The sequence below is a fragment of the Cydia fagiglandana genome, chromosome 8 (genome assembly GCF_963556715.1).
Source record: "Cydia fagiglandana chromosome 8, ilCydFagi1.1, whole genome shotgun sequence".
NCBI classification, from domain to species: domain Eukaryota; kingdom Metazoa; phylum Arthropoda; class Insecta; order Lepidoptera; family Tortricidae; genus Cydia; species Cydia fagiglandana.
The window spans coordinates 7143727-7164637 of NC_085939.1; the positions used below are offsets into that span (position 1 = coordinate 7143727).

Sequence of the window (20911 nt, forward strand, 5' to 3'; positions counted from 1 at the left end):
TTCAAATTTCATCAACAAAAAAAAGTTTGGTCTCTGAATAAAGTATTTCAACAAAATATCTCGAGATATCAACTTCTTCCCGCCGTGTACCGAAATGTACACGAGCATCGAGAATTGCGACCTGCAGAGGAGGACATCCGGACATAAGAAAGCAAAATGCCCGAGTTAAAACGGAGACCTTCGCTAAAACTTCGGTCAATTATTTGTTCGTAATTTTATTAATATGGTCACCATTACGAGATTAACTTGATGCATATTCCATTGTCACCAAGTGAGCTACGTATGCTACATCGGAACGAATCACTTCTCAATCGAAAACTAATTAGCAAAGAGTCAGGCAAATCTAAAAAAATAAAATTAATAAGATTTGCGTAAGTAGATCTATTAGGTACGTCATTTATTTCTCTTATCTTCATATTATAGTGGAAAATTACATTTGATAGATATTGTTATACCTAGTAGGTACATAATTTTATAATTGCTACTAGGTAATTAGGTAACAATTTTAATTTAATTTGTTTAAAAGATCACAGTATGTATAATAGAATATTCTACATAAAATATATATGTATTCAGATAATTCCGAGAAAAAAAAAATACTAAAAAGTGGCGGACAATTCATTATTCATTATCACGGAATATGAGAACGGAAAATGATTTTCTGGATTAGCCAGAATTTCCGAAATTACCCGAATACCTAGTGAATACACCATGCACCTACACCTTACATTATATATCATTTAATTATTTATGCACCTACTTCTTAGACTGTTCTGTTCTAAATTAGTTATGTATTCCCAGCGCGATCGGGCAAAACAGGTTTGGTCTAAGACGCTTACGACTGGATTTGGTGCGATTTTGGTCAAACACCCGTGTTAGGTACAAACTTACCTACTTTTAGGTAGTTTCGCGAAACGCCTAGGTAGGTACTTCTTTCTTGTTGGTTAATTAACCTAGTACCTACCACTACCTAACTACTGACCACTTACAATGATTTTCAACACTGAGAGAGAGAGAGAGAGAGAGAGGAAAATGTGGAAAGGCGGTCACGTGATGTCATCCCCTTTATTTTTAATGAGACAGCGAGTTCATGGGATTGTCACTCCAGGCGAAATCAGTGGCGGAGAACACGTATACTAGCCAGTAGAAGAGGTTGAGAAGCGCAAACGAAGCCGGGAAGAGAACGCGGGCGGCGCGGTCGATGTGCGACACGCTGTTGATGTGGCCACGCATTCCTACGGGGAAAGATAGGTATGTCAATGGTAGGTAACTTTTGAACACAAACTTAGTAATAAATAGGGACAATATGGTAATTCGTCAGTAACTGGCCATCTGTTAGTAACGGCCACCCTTAACTAAAAATGAATTCTATCCACCTATAAACAGTATTCATTTTAGTATCAGAGGTGGCCAGTTATTTAAACCTTAAACTAAACGTTGGCTCGTTGGGTGGGCGACGTCCGTAAAATTGCGGGTTACTTCTGCATTCTCATGCAGCTCAGGACCAGGACAAGTGGCGTACTAGATGAGAGGCCTATGCTCAGCAGTGGGCGATAAAGGGCTGATATGATGATGATGAGATGGAAGTCCTCACCAGCTTCGACCTGACGCTTCCTCCGGTAAAGGTCGTCCCCGGCGAGACAGTACAGCAGCTGCCGCCAGCCCGGCACGCGCGACTCCGTCTGTGTGGTGCGTTCCATGGTCAGTCGAACCACGGGCTCAGAGCCGGCTTCCGCGGGACTGTTGCTTTCTTGCGGCAGCGAGAAACTCTGGAAAAAATGTTAGTGAGTTTGCCTATGTATTTTATGTTCTGAAAAATTTTAATGTGGCTTACTTGTGCACTTGCCATAAAGTGTTTACGCCTGGATACTATCTTAAGGCTATGCTATGCCTGCATCAAGGACTTGAAGGCCAGGAGAAGTAGCTACCTAGGTAGGTACTTTATTGTTGCGAGCATATATCTCGACTCTGCAGAGTATGCAAATCATTTTGAGAGATTTTATTTTGTGTAAATAGAGAGTTCGGGAGACTTGCCCGTGTTATTAAAAAAGTGTCAAAATTAAAATAATTTAGGTATTTTATCTATTTAGAATGTATTGTGCTCCATACATTCCACGGCTCTTCTATTTCCGCACAGACTACCAAAAAAAATTCAAATCCCATTTTACCGAGTCTCCCGGACTCCCCTAGGGTTGTGAGTGGGAAGCTTAGTTATTATAATAAATTCAGATAGCTCACGTAGTTGGCAGCGGATCTGGCGGAACTCCGGCGGCGAGCGGCGAGTTGTCGCGCGGCAAACGCGTCGCCTCCCACCTCCTCAATTAGCTCTTCCCATTCCGCGTCGTCTATCACTATCTCGCCAGAACCGACCTGATCAAAATAATGGGTATGTAGCCATTTTGTAAGATAATAGGTGAAATGTGAGAAAAAAATATGTTGCTACCACTGATAATAACTACACCTACCACCAGTTTGACACTAACATATTCGATAGCGTGTACGTAACTTACTTTCTACATCTCCCACGTACTCTTATAGGTATGAGTGCAAGCGAGATATATGGAAAGTAAGTAACAGTAATATATCAATTTGACACTGCATAGGCTGGTACCTAGGGCTACTAGCCGGAGTAGCCGAGTCCACACAGCAAGCATACGCGCGAGGCAATTTCCTGCGAATGCACGCTCTGTGTGGACCCAGCTACTGATCTAAGGCCCACTTGCACCATTCCCCTAAACCGGGGTTAACAGGTTAAACCGTTAATCAAGTGTCAAATTGTACTGGTAACCATGGTAACTTCAGGTTTAACGGGTTAATCCCGGGTTAGTGCAATGGTGCAAGTGGCGCTAAGATGAGTAAATGCTACCTTATTACCTTGGTAAAGTAATGGACGCCAGCAAATTCTAGAAGAGTGGCGATGCAGTAGAAGAAGCTCATGAGTAGAAACCAATCCAGCGCCGTCGCGTAACGCACCTTGGGCAGATCAGTTCGAGAGTCCAGACTTATGGTGGACAGAGTCAGCACGGTTGTGATCCCCAAGCCCACGCGATCCGATGTTGCCTAAAATGCATAATAATGTCAACATTCAACAATGTGTACCTATGCAAGATCAATAACAATCTGATCAGTTACGCAGTTTCTGTGTAAAAATACATGCCAGCCATGCAAGGTGATTTTACAACACCATGTATAATATCGTTATATTTGTGACGTTCCACGAGAAAAGGTACCTTATGAGGGTTTCTAGTTTCGGAGATATGAAATGTTTTGTAAAGAGGTGAAAAAATGCTCAATTTTTTTTTATTGTGTGATCTGAAACCTTAATGCGTAACCTGTTTTTATTTTTGTTATAAGTTAGTTATAAGCCTAGTAATGTCGTCTCAGAGTTTAGTCGAAAAGGTACCTTATGGAAAAAAGATTGAAAATTCCCAAAAAAACTAGTCAATACGGGAAAAGAAGTTTGGTAGAGAACTGTATTAGCATTCTGCAAAACTAATTTGATAATTTCAGTTCTGGTTGGGGCGCCTAGCAAATATTATAACCATACATCGACCGACATTACAAATCCAAGTAGCCTGCTATTATACCAAAGTTACTCTCGTCAAGTCTTTCTTAACTAGTATAATCTTCATTTGGTTTGGTCGCATGCAATAAATCAGCCATTGGTTTGCTGAAAAATGCCAATACCCGACGCATTACCTTACGGAATATCTGAGGTCATTGAACCTCAATGCCGCTTGTCTTCAATGGCAACCAAAATATATTATTGATAAGAAATAGACTATTTATACCATCTTTACCCCAAAATATTATTAGTTTATCCTAACTGTTCCATCATCATCATGCCTCATCATGTAACTTAACCACAAGGTACCTTTTCATTACATACAAATTATTGGTCTTTTTTAAGATTATTATGACGAAGAACTAATTAAATTTGTGGCAGTTTAATGTAAATTAATATTTTCTATTCATAAAAGATAAACTTCAATGTGATTGATGTTTTGTAGTGATGTATTATTCGATTTATTTCCATAAGGTACCTTTTCGTAAATGTATGGAGCAAATACTGTAATTGTTATGTAAGTTTAAAGTGGCATAAGGGGTTTAAATATAGTATTTAGTTGGGGTTTTAGGATTTATTTCATTTGAATGACAGAATTTCTTGCATATGTGCTCAGAAAAATTGATTGTGTGTTACATTAAAAGTAAAAATATTCAATTTTCTGATTTTATATGAAAAAGTCAGAAAATACATTTTCACCTCTAAATCGGTATTGCTTTTTGCTTAAACTGTCTCTCAGTGTCGTTTTCTAATAGATACAATTTAAATCTTGAGAGCTCATTGCAATCAATCGTGAAAATGAAATAAAACTTTATTTTCAAGAGATTGGTTAGTATACACATAAATCAGTCGATATCAAAGGTTTCTATTTGCATTACAGAACAAGTCGCAACATTTTTTAAATCTCAGATATATAAGGTATTATTATTTGTAGTCAACTATGTAACTTACTTCAGGAACATAGTTTTTTAGGCGGTTAAACTTAAAACTTCTCTATTGTAAAGTTGCTCATTTCACAACATTATTTTCAAAAAATCATATCTCTGTAACTACGCAACTTAGAAGGTTGATCTTTTGTGTTATCGATAGCTTATTTATTGTAGATTACTGGGGTATGCATAACTCCATACCCGCCATAAGGTACCTTTGCCCGTGGGACGTCACATTTTATTACATAGGTTACCTCGCGGTGTATCCAAAAGGATACCCAGGAGAGGACTACGATGAGGATGCACGGTACGTATACTTGTATGAGGAAGTACCCAGTGTGTCGCTGCAGGTTGAACGATACTTGAAGCACGGAAAAATCTCCTGCGTGAAAAAAAACAAGTAGTCAGGATTACATAAATTATAAGACACAGCAATCACAGCATACACTGCTCGCCCTGGGTTGGTCAAAGGCGCCTAGCCTATCAAAGATAGCATACACCAGATAATTTGGGACGGATACCGCCGTGGCCGGGTAGTCTAGTGGTCAGAACACTAGCCGCGTAAGCTGTGGACTTGGTTACTTTTTCTTTAGTGTACCTATGATATCTAGAGTTAGACCAAGAAAAGTCTGCAGCGATTTTGATACAAGTGTTATTTATACGTCATAATTTCATGGAAGTTTGACGTTTAAATTAACACATGCACTGTGTTAGTGGGCTATCAAAATCTCTGCAGACTTTTCTTGGTCTAACTTTTTTTTCCATTTCAGTTTAATAGCTATTAAATAACACTAGGTGATTCAACTGTACAAGAGCAACATTACACCCACATTCCCTCGAGGGGAACACCGAAATGCCCATTTTAATCTGTCAATAATACCCATGTGAATCCTTTGAGGCATAAAAGCAGATTCGTGTAAATGCCACCGTTCTCTAAAACATCATTTCCTTTTGCCTTTGGCAGAAAAACTGAAACATATTTTTATTCGATAGCACTTCAATGTCTATTTCGGGCGTGAATGAGACATTCGGCGAACGAGTACTTAAGAAACATTTTGTGATCGAAAAACGATTACTTACCTACAGTCCTACACTAAGGGCTCATTTCGACGATACGAGAACTCGCATACGAGTTTCATTAACATTGCGTGTTTTGGTCGGTCGGTTGAATTGGACGTAACCAACAGTCCACAATATGTAACTAAAATCGCATGCGAGTTCGCGCGCCGTCTAAATCAGCCCTTATCGTTCTATTTAGATTTTTGTTTTATCTACCTGTGGAAAAAAACGGACTAACTATGAACGGTAAATCAATATGAAATGAAGAACAGAATTTTAAAGTTTTACCAATTTTTTTAAATACACTGTGTTTTTTTTTAAATCTTCGTTAACCTCGGGGTATGGCAAAGTAAGTAATTTTAAGCTGATAGCTTTGCTGACTGTACATTTCAGAAAATTGAATGGCATAGTAATTTTTTTAAAGTAGGTAATTGATACATAAGTGATACAGCGTTATTGTAACACGGACATTGTATTTGAATGCATGCATGAGTACCTACCTACCATGTTTAGCCGTGCTCTTCATGGCTAAACAACTAAATCATTAATAAAAGTAAAATTTAAACTTGGGATTGGACATAGGGTTAAGTAGGTACTGTTTAAAAATAATTTAAAAAGAAAATTACGAATTGATGCGTTCGGAGTTGTCCATAATCCATTTTCAATTAGATATACTTAGGTAGGTACTTAGAATAGTTAGTGTGACGTCCCACGGGTAAAGGTACCTTATGGCGGTCGACGCTTACGCTATTATTAACGCCGCTCCAATATTATTGCCGCGCTATGCGACGTATACGACATACCTTTATATGGAAAGTCACATATAAAGGTATGTCGTCCCTCCAAATTGACTTACAAGGAAAATTACCTATTCCGCAGCAGATATTAATTAGAAGAGGGGAAGATGCCTTTATTTAGAAGTAAAACATACCTCATTATGTCATAAGTATTGTGGAGATATTATACAAGGTGAGGTACCTAATGGAGTAATGGTAGAATGAGAATGAGTCATAAATGTGTTTAATTAAATTACTTACAATAAGCAAGTTAATCTTACATGTCTAATAAAAGTAATAAGTCCACATTACAACAAAAAATCTCAAGCTATTTTGTGTGGAAGGTGCTTCGCGAGCAATAAAAAAAACGTATTTATAAAATCAGAGGCGCATTTATCCTTGGGCCCAAAGGGAGCATGGCCCGAGATATTGAGAAAGCGGCGGAGCAAGCCGAACGGCTTAGGGTATTAAACCTTAAACTACACACTACTGAATACTTGTGCTACCAGGTAGTTTGTCTGATAATATTTTTTTCCTTATTTATTCGGGTAAATCCTTTCGACCCTCTTAGGAAATATACCCTACCCTATACCCTACCTACCTATACCCTATTACCTTTACTTAATAATACCAAAATCGCATAATCTGACAGATGGATTTACCCGAGTTTGAAGTTAACCGACTCATAAACATTACATATTATTCAAAAAAATTATTGTCACTTGGAAACAAATTCATTAAGACATTACGTGGCTACTTGTGTCTCACCTTGTATAAAGCATAGATAATGTGACATCGTAACGTAATATTGTTTCCGAGAGCAAGCGACATCGGTAATTCAGCACTTACGATAAATAGCTTCTATTAGGTCGGCATTTTCCTGAAGTGCAGAAAATCAAGTTAATCCGTCAGCGGATGAAGCTTGTTTGCGATTAGTGGAGATGAAAGTTGTTATGAGCTCCTGCGTGGCCTTGGCGAGGTAGGTACGCCAAAGTACCTATTCCTAAATACAAGTAATATTCGCGCCAAATGTTTTGTGTAACCAGAAAAAAAACCCATGTACCTATACGTAATTAGATTTTATAAAGACGTCCGTATTTTATAAACATATAAAAACAAATTACAAATGAGACTTTTTAATCCGAATTTATTTTATAAGTTTTTTGTAAATTGTGTATACAATTTATTATCGCTGACTATACTTTTATTTTAACGTGCAATAGCAGGCCCGTCCCATAATATTCCAAGCACTAAAATTGCATAGCGCTGGTGCGGCCGCATCCTCCGCTAAAAACCTCAAATGTATCAATTATATACTAGGTAGTAGCTAATACCGCAATACAATATTTCCGGCGTTTGGGGTTGAAACTCTGAGGTGTGGGGGACTATCGCGCGTCGCCTGTATAAAGAGCTACCTATCATAGCGCCTTATAGATGCTTCTAGTGACCACCGCGCTGGCCAATACTCTGCTGAACGGATCAGCAATGCATTGCAGCGGGGCGATGCGACCAGCCCTCTGGGCACCCCTATCGAGCAACCACGATTTGGGGCAAATTTAGTACCTATATACTTATTTATAAGTTTACTTATTGATTAGAATCACAAACGTTTTTTACTCCATAATCAACAATAGTATAATTAGTTTCGAAGACCGCTCTACGTTGTAGTTTATAAAAAGGTTTCCAAAGTCAGGGTATTTCTTAATTATTTGATACCTAATTAATTAGGGTGCTAATCCATTTGTGTTAGATAAAAACCTATACCTAAAGAAAAATGTGTTTTTGATTCAGCTTGCGGTCGAAACAAAGCCAGACAAATAATCTAAATTAATCATAAGAATGGTCGGAATTGCAAGACGCTATTTATATTTGTATAGGACACAATTAGGGCGCGTTAATAAGGGGAGTTCATCATGTTTGCCGCAAACAAAGTTACTTGGGAATAAATGCTACTTCTTTGGCTGACAACAATTAACAATATAACGAGGAAACTGTTCTCGACGCCGACGGACCACAGACGTGACGAATTTGTTATTTATTTGTGCTTACTAACATATTTCGGCTGTTAAATGTTTTGTTTATCATGATTTCATGAATTTCATGTAAATTAATAGGTATTTAAGTATAAGTAATTTAGTACTGCCATCCGCTGCCTGATACAAAATTAGTAATGTACATACTCACACATTACATCTCCCAATACACTTAAGGTCTCCGAAACATGTGGCTAAAAATATGTGTAAATTTAGCTAATTTTACCAATTTAAAATAAATCATTAAATATAGAAAAGAAAGAAAACCCGAGAAACATTTCTCAAATGTTTAATATCTGTCGGGCTTAGCCTAAACAGGTAGGTATTCTAGCGACGCTGGAAAAAGCTTCGTACGTAGAGGATGGGATGACCAGGAGCGGCATTGAAATTTAAAAGTTTGCTATGGTTTTGATACTTGCCTATGATAATATGATCGCATGCGCTTTCTAAGCGCGAAATACTCTGCGATTTGTGTCAACGTCGAATCATCACAATATTTAAGCTTTAACATATTGTGAAATATGGAAACCACTCTAAAAGGCGTCTATGTTGAACAATTGCTAACTTTTGCAACGGAACCCCAGCGTATAGTGCACGCTGAACGTATCAAATCCTTTGGAAGCTCGACGCCACGTTGCATGCCCTCCGCGCCGCTGGTCGCTCGCCACTGCAGCCAAAGGCTTGCTACACGGTCGCCGACAAGCCCCCAGACCGCGTGGCCTTGGCCGGTCCCGGACCGTGTAGACAGTTGTTGCCAACAAAATTTGACCAAAACTGTCCAAGGACAGACCAAGGTCAGACGGTTAGAAGGCTTGTCGGCGACCGTGTAGCAAGCCTTGTAATATAAAACACTTTGCACTAAGGTTCACAACATAGATGAGGGATTCTTTTATTTTTGCCATTTTTAGTTATTGACCTTTTTTCCACTTTTGTGTTATTTCTACTCAGAATCGAGAGCTCTTTCGATCCTAATGGGATAAAAAAATGTCCCGGAGTTTTATTCCTATTGTGTTACCATTTCCCCAGACACTTTGTATGGCGGTAACAAAAAGGAAAGTTTGAAAAATGTATGGAAATTTTAGGACACTTTTTTTCTTCTATAAGGATGAAAAGGGCTCGCGATTCTGACTAGAAATAACAAAAAAGGGGCAAAAAATGTCACAATATATAAAATGCCAAAAAAATAAAAGAAACGCTCAGATATAGGAAGTAAGGTTTACAAAAAGTCGGTGTAGACCATAATTACCTTCTCTCCTCGTGAAGGTGAAGTTTCGGTAAGGGAAGCTGATTAGGTCGAACTGGGACAGCGTCATTCCCGGGACAAAGTTGACGCTTTGCGAGTTCTGCCACTGGTACACCAGTTGCTGGTTGGAGTACGCATCTGTTCAAGCAAAAAAATGTTACATATTGTATTTTTATATGTGATTGTAAGCAACGATCCTAATCAGACCAAATACTATTATAATGAGGGCAACTTTTACGACTCTATACTAACAAAGAAATACCTATGTAGGTATTCATACCTTTATGTATAAAAGGTCATGAAAAGTCTCAATACGATGTTGAGTCTCTATATAATCAATTTAAATTGCCTAACAATAAAAAAAGTTAAGTCGTAATCCCCGGCTGGGACTGAACAGTTTAATTTTTTTTTATAACGATAGACCTAACCCTAACTTTACTAACTTAGTCTCAGCTAAATTGCAACCGGCCCTTAATCTATTAAGGGCCGGTTTGGATTTTTCTGAACAAGCCGGAGCTTTGCAATTTAATTTTCCCCTTTAAAATAGCACGTTTCACATGTGCGAAATAGTACTACTAAAATCGTTAGGTCTTACGCCTGCTCCAACCAAACTGGCCAACGTCACTCAGCAGTGAAATTTTAACCACCTGCCATCCTCTGCTTACTTTCTTCGTCTCCTGCCGGAGGTTGGCTATCATTAGGGCTATTTTCACTTTTGACGCTGCAGCTCGAAATAGCGATCTTGTGCTCATCTTTAACCAGCACCAGCAGCACCTGAGGTTTTTGAGCCACGAAGTTCGTCTTCTTCCACACTTTCGTTAACCCTGGATTCTCCCCTGTATTACCTATATTCTGCCTACCTAGCGGCTTTATTTATAGGTAATTTAGAACAACTTTTATATTATGGCACTAATGCCGAAATCGTGAAAAAAATTGGCTGTTTCATAAGTAGGTAGTTATATTCAGGCTATTCCGGCTGATATAATTACTATGGGACAGCCAATTTATTTTTCACGATTTCGGCATTGGTCCTTTAATAAAAGTTGTCCAGTACCTAATGACCTATAAAGTCACCATGCAGAGTGGCTGGTGGTTAAAATTTCACTCTGTAGGTAGGTACACATATATAGGTAATAAAAGCGAACATTTTAACGGTGGCAGTCGGTTTGATGCAACCCACCCTAAATCTAACATTGCCTAATACCAGCTAATACGCACATGTAGGCTCACCAACGATACATTCGTTGCTGCAGTTTAGTATACTATTTGTTAATCTGTGGTATTACGGTATTGATATGCGTGCAGTATTAAGCTATTTGTGTCCCTAAGTCTCGTTCCAGTAATTTTGCCGTTCCATTTCGAATTTCGATCATAAGAGCACATTCCGGCCGGATAAGTTTCACCGGTATGCACTGTACATCGAGTATATTTTCAACACATATCCAGGTTTTAGCAGAGTTTTGCTATATTATAACATGGAGTTTAACCTAAAAACTGTGTAGGTGTGGTGTAGGTACTTTTAAATACGTATGGAAACAATCCATGTTAATACTATTAAAGTTGTAGGCAATCGATGTGCTGTTTTGGAATATTCATAGAGACATTCTTTTTGTTTTAAGGAGGTAGATAGACTTAAGCGGATTGGAAATTCATTTAACTAGACTAGGTAGTTAGTTAAACGAAGTTCATCGGAAAGTTCGCTCGAAAAAAATAATTGCGCGAAAACACAACTAATCGATTTGAGAATACCTGACCTTTGGATAATCTTTCCTTGGAAATCTTTCCGTAGTCGGTGACAAGGCCGGCAATATCATCAATCCTATTTATACTCATTATTATTTGGACTTACTTATTGTCAAAAATTATTTAAATATGTCAAAACATACCTACTCGTTATTTTAATAATAAACTGATAATAAAGCTTCTGTAAGTACACAACATATACATTTATCCTTACACTCCGCGTATAGAGATAAGCACACAAAATATACAATTTGTACAAGCATGTCGTACAAAAGCTTGCATCGGTTAGGGAAACAAGGTTAGGGTGCAAGCGCTGCATGCTGAACGCTTTAATGCAACTGAGACGCTTTTGAGTGAGCTTTATTTTGTACACAGCTTTCAAAATGGGCGACCAATAAAGATTTATTGCTCACAGTAGACAACAATAAAATGGGTTAGCCTCACTGTAAAACTGAATGAAAAACAAGATTTGTTCAGGTGTGAGTTCAATATACTTTCCAGTATTTGTAAGTAATGTACCTACCTAAGTAGGCACAATGAACGAATTTGCGGTATTCCACCTCAATTGATGATCTCTTGTAATACTTATCGAACAGTTCGCCATTTCAGATCTTGCGATGAAATTGTACAATGTAGCCAAGTGGCTATGAAAGGTGTACTTATATAGTTCGTTTTTTTTAGCATTAGAAATAAGGTAAACGATCTTGATGTGTCTTTTAATCGAAAAACACATTTTAAAAATAAGTTACGGCAAATATGTAACAATTATGAATCTAATACGATCATTTATATTCTTCTGCTTTCATAAGTAATAGTTTTTGATTTTTAAAAAGCGTTTTTCAATTAAAAGACATGTTAAGATCGCTTACCTTCTTGCAAGTTCTTTCTAATGCTAAAAAAAATGAACTATAGTTAGTCTCCTTTTAAAAATTCAATACCTACAGGTTCTGTTCGATTATTACGTCATTTATTTTTATAAAGAATTTCTATTGAGTACTTACAACTACCAAGTATAAGTGGGCAGGACTGGCGATCCATTGGAAAATTCCGAAGCTCCATGGGGCATTTAGCTTTAATAGTCAACCTGTAAAAAATAATAAATAATGCTTTTAATCGTCGGGGTTATAGGTTCAAGGTACAAAAATGGAAGAAAGTGTGAGTTAAACATAACACTACCTAAAGCACTTTTTTTAAATATATGTACTTAGGTATTTTCCCGTTGCTTTGTGAAAGGGAAAGCTTCATTGGTTTGTTTGCTCTCTTACTACGCATTTATTTACATTTATTGTTTAAACAAAAACAATTGTAAAGTAAGTAAAGTAAATATTTATTTGTGGAACACAGGTACAGGTAACGGCTTATTTATAAAATAATAAATAGAGCTTTGTGTTGTGCCTATTGGCGTACTTATTGAAACCTAAAAATAATGGTTACTCATTATGTTAATAATAAATTATTACAGTTAAACAAGCATAGCTATTAGTAATATTACGGCAATAAATATTTAGAGTAGAATAATGTATTTTTTGCATGGCATCTATTTGAAGCCCCATGCCAGCACGTACGAGCCCTACGAGTAAAGAGGGTGGACCAATTGGTCTCACCCTAATCAAATGTCGTCTCACAGACAACCCATGAATGACCATTGAGCACTTTGCCAGTAACTAACTACTCTTGGTATTGTATAAATTTAGTAAGGACATTAGTCACTTCGCTTGGCTCACAAAAAAGGGAATAATGCGTGTCAATATATTGAATGAAAAAAAATGAAAAACATTTATTTTCAGGCAACTATTGGCCCATAGATAAATACCTTAAAACTAGCATACATATTAATACAAAATATATCTTAAAACTAAAAACAAAATTATGGCTGCGATGCAGTTCGCAACCCCGCAGTGTCAGGGAGCCGGCCGCGGAACCGCCGGAACTTGACACCCTTCGGCCAAAACTCCTCCTTGGTGAAGGTCGCTAGTTGTTCAGTCGGAACGCTCAGCACAAAAGAATTAAAATTCACATTGTGTCGAGATTCCAACTTCACGACCCTCAGGATGAATCCGGACTTGGCTCGTACATACTTCACGATCTCCTCGACCGTCGTAAGGTAGTGTAATCGGGACACATACAGCAGCGTCGTCGGTGTTGCAGGACGAAGCAAATGGTTAGGTCCAGTCGGTGCGGTACTGCACTGATTCGGACGAGCTGACTTCTTTCTCCTCTCCACCTTCTTGAAGCCATCTCTGTCGCATCTCTGTCTCTGTCATGTGTATTGCTCTCAGTGTGTATTACATCGTTACACGTTACCTATACCTATACCTAGCCTATACCTATACCTTTAGCTAGCTACGTCTTTAGTTATACTAGCACTCCGCAATAAAGGAACATCTGTTATAAACATAAAAGTAATTGAAGCTCCCCCCGTATCTTAACATATTCTTTTGCGTTGTTTGTTAGAATTACAATAGCTAGATCATTTCTATATTGTGTAAGAACAACATCGTTACGAATCATGCCATACGATTTAAAAATAAAGTTATATCGAGGAATAATTTATTAAATAGGTATTATCGCTATAACTGCCATCAGTATCCAATCAACCAGTTGCGTCCGCATTCGTGCATATTTAGTGCCTACCTAATTAATAGGGACTTACCACTGAATCGAACATACATGAAATGTCCAATCGAATATTTGACCAAATCAAGTCCCAAAATATAACAATATGCTGAAAACGAACATAACGAATACTTAAACACATCACATTACTTATCAAAGATATTGGAATGGTTAACAGACATAAATTTAAATAATCACAATATATTATTATGATTACTGCCAGCTTCTAACACGGCCGGATACTATGGCACCTTGCCATTTTTTGAACTGATATATTGAACCTGCCGTAGCCCGTAGCATTAAATTTGGGTACAAGGGTACCCTTACCCTTGTACCTTAGTGTAAGTAGTCAGCTTAGCTGTACAGCTAGACTGACTGTATTTTTATTTATATTTGATTAAAAGTGAGAGTACAAAAATGTTACGTAGTTCTGGCATAGAAAACTTGACACAGTGATACAGCATTAATGTAATAAGTATACCTGCCTATTATTTGGGTGCCGATCTTGTCGCATAATAATTGATTTTCCTAATGTAATGTTACGCATAAAATTCTTTTCGCATATTTTTTCTCCAGCTGAAACAAAGAGTATTTTCGAAAATATTTTGTGTAGAATATTTAGGTTAGGTTACACGTTTGTTTTATAATTTTTCAGAGATGTTACCTATTAGTTTCAGCACAATAACAATTAAAATGCGAAATGAGTTTTATGCGTAACATTAAGTACATTAGGACAATCAATTACTATGCGATCCAATATAGACCCATATTATTCTGCTTATGTTAAGTAGAGGAGGTTTTAAGTTTGGGATTATTTATAAGATCTCTTTATAAAATATCTACTTTATAATTTTACCCACGTATCTATATATACCTACAAACAAACATCAAGTGCGCCAAGCACTGAAAACGGTTGTAAAGTTTCTTTTTTAAATTAATATTATCCATCACAATTTACGGCCAATGAATAAACTTGGAGGGTAATCGGAGCGCGAAATTTTTCACTCTGCCAATTAAATGGCGGATGCCGACGGACGCTATGTTTGCTCGGCGGGTATGAAATTAATGAGCCCTATTTGCACGACCATTACTACAGGAAAACGCCTCCATGGTCCTTAAAACTACTCTATCATAGATGAGTAACTAAGTAAGTACCTACCTACTCTCTGGAAAAAAAATCCCGTCACAAAATTTTATATTTAATTTAATACCACACTTTAAAGTAGGTAGGTACCAAGGCCTGTTCACTTCCTAAGAAAGTTATGTCCCCAAATAATTGCGCATGTGTGCGCCTTAAGCTTCTATGTGTGCGTTGGCCTCCGGGAAAAAATTGCGAGTAATAAAAATAAAAACATTTTTCTACAGCAACATTGCTCCCAACTCTGATTTAAATTATCACGAATTTTATACAATATTAATCATAAAACGGGACTTAAAACGCTTAAAACTTAATTACATGCGATTAAGTTTTATAATGAATATTTGCTTCCAACTGTCTTTATCAATGTTCATAAAATATATGGAGGGTAGGTACGTCTACCCACCATAATAAAAAATATATTTGTCAATGACTCTGTCCAACTGCTGTGGTTAAAGTTCATAACGAAAATTTTGTTTATTAACTCTTTAAAGAATACATACAACGTGTACCGCTACGTACCACTTAAGACTGTAAGTCTGTACCTACATGGATTACAGCAATGCACATAGAAAATGTGCTAAATGAGGAGCAACGGCTGTTGAAGCAGCCAGAGTGAAATTTACAACTTTAGCGGGTTCAGAAGGAACCGAGGCATAACGCATCTGGAAAGCGTATTAATTAACCGTGAAGAAATGTATGAATACAAGTTGGAAATCTGTGTAAAATGCCGTGTGTAAAGTTTAGTGTATCTGTGTGTAAAGTGTAATAGGTAGGCATGCCTAATGTTATTTGTATAAAAGGTACTGAAAACTTTGTGAATGCGCTTTATTAATGTCTATTTTTTTATTAAGTTGCCAGTTGCCAGTTTTCAGTGTATATTTTTATATGTAAAACATTTTTTAATAAATAATATATATAATGTTATAAACATAAACATGCCTTTTATTTAAATCAATTGATAATACCACAAACAAGGGGTAATATTTGCATCTTGCATATATTTCGTGATATGAAGTTAACAAATATGTTTATCAACAGAATTACTACCTACCAATACCCGCCAGGCTAAACCGGTTGTCAACTTTAGTTCCATTGGTACACAAAGACGGCGCCACTAGTATAAACGTATAAACGGTTGGGGACATTTTTTTGTATGGAGTTACCGTTCTTCTCCTAGTGAGTATTATATTCTTTGCATACGAGTACCTACCAAAGAATATAATACTCACTAGGAGAAGAACGGTAACTCCATACAAAAAAATGTCCCCAACCGTTTATACGTTTATACTAGTGGCGCCGTCTTTGTGTACCAATGGAACTAAAGTTGACAACCGGTTTAGCCTGGCGGGTATTGGTAGGTAGTAATTCTGTTGATAAACATATTTGTTAACTTCATATCACGAAATATATGCAAGATGCAAATATTACCCCTTGTTTGTGGTATTATCAATTGATTTAAATAAAAGGCATGTTTATGTTTATAACATTATATATATTATTTATTAAAAAATGTTTTACATATAAAAATATACACTGAAAACTGGCAACTGGCAACTTAATAAAAAAATAGACATTAATAAAGCGCATTCACAAAGTTTTCAGTACCTTTTATACAAATAACATTAGGCATGCCTACCTATTACACTTTACACACAGATACACTAAACTTTACACACGGCATTTTACACAGATTTCCAACTTGTATTCATACATTTCTTCACGGTTAATTAATACGCTTTCCAGATGCGTTATGCCTCGGTTCCTTCTGAACCCGCTAAAGTTGTAAATTTCACTCTGGCTGCTTCAACAGCCGTTGCTCCTCATTTAGCACATTTTCTATGTGCATTGCTGTAATCCATGTAGGTACAGACTTACAGTCTTAAGTGGTACGTAGCGGTACACGTTGTATGTATTCTTTAAAGAGTTAATAAACAAAATTTTCGTTATGAACTTTAACCACAGCAGTTGGACAGAGTCATTGACAAATATATTTTTTATTATGGTGGGTAGACGTACCTACCCTCCATATATTTTATGAACATTGATAAAGACAGTTGGAAGCAAATATTCATTATAAAACTTAATCGCATGTAATTAAGTTTTAAGCGTTTTAAGTCCCGTGTTATGATTAATATTGTATAAAATTCGTGATAATTTAAATCAGAGTTGGGAGCAATGTTGCTGTAGAAAAATGTTTTTATTTTTATTACTCGCAATTTTTTCCCGGAGGCCAACGCACACATAGAAGCTTAAGGCGCACACATGCGCAATTATTTGGGGACATAACTTTCTTAGGAAGTGAACAGGCCTTGCTCGTATGTTGCCAAGACTTATTTACTCTGCCATACATCACAGTACAGGCAACTTGCGTAGCTAATATAAACTAAGGAAAAATAAGGTTTATAAACTAGACGGGCCCGCAGCTCCGCTCGCGTAAATGAAATAAAGAGTGTGTCAACCCTGCCAGGGTTCATAACGGTGATAGGGATTTCTTATTTGTAGCCGTTATTTGGATAACTTAATACGCAAAATATCTGAAAAAAAATATGTGACTTGATAAAAGGCAAGATTATACTTTTTCATCTACGTAGTTATTTATTTAAAACTCGTTTCAACATAAAATTATTATTTATTTTTATAAGCCTAATTGCAAAAATGTTCATTAGATTAATTTCCGCCTTAAGACGAATATGGACGACCACCGCCTATAAATCGCCTTTTGGTACAAACGTACGTAATCCCCATTTCCCTTTCTGAATACCAACATTACTTACTACGGTTATGTGAATCCTGGCCTCCGAGAAAAGATCACACCATGTTTCTCGGTCTTGCGATAGCTCTCGCCAGTTCCCATGGCCGAGGATAAGCAGATCTCGAGCAACTACGTCGTTCCAGCGGTAGATACCTATGACGTCCAATTGGGCGTCTCCCATTTCGTTGTCCCAAGTACGCTCTCGTCACGGCACGATCCTCTCCCATTCTCTCTAAGTGTCCGAGCCAATGTAAGCTTAGCCACTTTTGTCTCTCAGTATTCCGCCAGTATATCGGAACACATCCTTATTTCTATAGCAACAGAGTTATATTACGATATTTGGCCGACTGCTGACTGTACATTTGCTTATTTTCACCAGGTCGTTTCGCTCAAAAATATCTGAACATGCACTTAAATTTTATCTACGTACATTATTACTTGCTATCAACTTTGTAATTTTGGCCCATCTCGGCAGCCCGGTCTATTGATATTGATAAGTCATTATCAGTCATTATATGGCATGTCACTCGTATGGGCATAAACTAAGGTAAAAGGTTGAGGTTGACAGCACTTTTTATTTTACTTCGTATAAAAACACGTAGAAATAACTGTATACCAACATGACAAACATAATTTAGATTACTTTACACCGAAACGAAACGAACCGAGAGTTTCCGAAAATAGCCGATATAGTCGTAAATTGAAGAATGTTATGAAAATTTCTTTTGCTTATTGTAAATAAAAAAGCGGTAGTTTTTATGTTCTAGTTCTAATCTCATATATAGATAATAGATTGGAACAGTTTTTTCTTATCATACGTGCGTCGTATTTGAGAAACGTGTCAAAAAACTTTTTTAGAAATTTGTAAGGCGCCATCTCGCTTCTTCCCCCGTTTTTTTTATCCCGTTCTGGTTTTTCAATTTTATATATATGATGATGATAATAAATATTATAGGACAATTTAACACAGATCGACCTCGGTCCACAGTAAGTTCAATAAGACTTGTGTTGTGGGTACTAGACGACGATATACATAATACATATAAACATATACATATATATAAACACTTATATACATAGAGTTTTATTCATTTTCATTCATTCATGCATAGAAAACATCCATAACTCAGGAACAAATATTTGTGATGAACACACAAATAAATACCCTTAGGGGTTGTGCACAAATCACGCGAGGTGTTTTCGGCTACTTTTTGACCCCCCCTCCCCCCTGGTGATAATTGGTGAGATTTTTCGCTACCCCCCCCTCCCCCCACAACCTCACGTGTATTTTTTTGAATGTTTTTCATTCGACCTAATTTTAAGAAAAATTGTGTTGTAGAGTCTGTGCGGAAAGAGAAGAGTCGCGGCAAAAACGGGAACTAACATTTTAAATTTTACATGGCAATCAAACCTTTGACACCTGTCTTGTAAAAAGTAAACAAACTTCTGTCAATGTATATTTTTATTAACAAAAACCGCAAGTTTTATGTATAAAATATTTTCAAAACACGATAAAACCGTACATAAAACCACAAGGAAAATTATATTTAACATTGTTCGGTTTTGTCAGCGGGAAGAAAACGGCTAAAAGCCGACTATCGACTTACAAAAAGTCGCGGAACGTATTTCCGCTATTCGCGGGTATTGATGTTGTATTTAATATTAAATAATTACCTATTTAATAAGCCCCCTAAGTAACTTGTCTCCGGTACATAATCGGTAAGTATATTCATTCAAAATATATTAATTTTCATAAATATGCAGGTCATTCATGATCTTTAAAATAACTGACAAATAGTCTTGATAGTTGCCATTTTATGCATATTTATATGTAATTTCTTTTTCAGGATTGTGTAAAAGTACCTACGGTATCTCGAATAAAAGACCGCTAAGTAGGTGATATGCAAGAATTCGTAATCTACGTGCCGGATTCAAGCACATCCAGTTCAGATGAAGATAGTTCTATGAGTGTCCCTGGTGGTTTTGAAGCTAGCTCAAACATAAGTGACATTGAATATTTTAATTCAGACTTCGATTACAAAGAATAAAACTTTTTCTAATAAAATATTTCTTTATTTGTAGGTTCTGTTAGTTACGAAATTATATTTCATATTTAGCAGTGACTTTTCGGCGAAGTAAAATATCGTGAGATGAGAGAACCGGACATATCCCAATAAGGCCTACCTACTTATGCACTATTTTTATTCATATTCATATTTATTATTAATAATGTACACATACATTACAAGTCAAGTTTACAATGGGTGAAATATATCTCAGATAAAATTACAGTTCTATTGCCCAATTTCTACCCGATCTACCCGGTTTTAATAACTGTTGGACTGCACAGATTAGGCAGTACATAAATGAGACTCGTATCTTGTTTGGTACTAAAATTACAGTTGTATTGAGCAGATTCTTAAATAGTTTTAGCAGCTTTGTCAATCGCAGTTACTTTTTAGTATCTGAGATATAAAAACAAGTGTGTTTTAAAAAGAAAACTAGTGCCTGCGCTAAATCAGAGGATTGAGTTGACGAGCCGACACCACCACCAGGCTCCGTTTAGTAAGCCGTGGTAAAAAACCGGAACAAAAGGGATTCAAGTATCATGACCGTTAGTGTCGTACTATAATCACGTGACCAGTGTTGTCAGCATAGCAAAAACCATAAAAAAGCACTGGCGCGCCCTCAAATCCCACGACTCTTCTCTTTCCGCACAGACTCTACATAGAAAATCTTGTTTATTTTTCTATTTTCGTTAAATAGATTCGCTATTTTGAAGTGCAGAGTGAAAATTTATGTTTAACGAAACCGAGAAAAAGTATCTACTCATGTGTTAGGTGTTTTTTTCATAGTTTCGTTCACTGTAGAAAAATACACGTGAGGTTTCCTTATACCCCCCTCCCCCAACGTGATCTATCGTGATTTATTCGTGACCCCCGCACCCCCTATCGAACCTCGCGTGATTTGTGCACAAGCCCTTACCAAGATTCGAACCCGGGACCTCCTGCTTCGTAGGCAGGGTCACTACCGACTAGGCTAGGAGGCTGTTAA

At 37.0% G+C, this 20911-nt stretch overlaps 1 protein-coding gene and 1 long non-coding RNA gene across 2 annotated transcripts in view; both read right to left on the bottom strand.

Annotated features, from left to right (window-relative positions):
- LOC134666619 (uncharacterized) overlaps positions 1-20911 on the bottom strand; it is a 205770-nt gene that overhangs the window by 74034 nt on the left and 110825 nt on the right. The window lies entirely within an intron of this gene.
- The window catches only part of LOC134666602 (gamma-aminobutyric acid receptor subunit alpha-2), a 51042-nt gene continuing 30692 nt past the window's right edge, over positions 562-20911 (bottom strand). Inside the window, exons 5-11 of the mRNA XM_063523817.1 lie at positions 12350-12432; positions 9609-9743; positions 4749-4876; positions 2875-3060; positions 2239-2370; positions 1595-1769; positions 562-1235 (exon numbers count right to left, since the gene is read on the bottom strand). Of these exons, the coding sequence (XP_063379887.1) occupies positions 1072-1235; positions 1595-1769; positions 2239-2370; positions 2875-3060; positions 4749-4876; positions 9609-9743; positions 12350-12432 (1003 nt within the window). The 3' untranslated portion in view covers positions 562-1071. The remainder of the gene's footprint in view (positions 1236-1594; positions 1770-2238; positions 2371-2874; positions 3061-4748; positions 4877-9608; positions 9744-12349; positions 12433-20911) is intronic.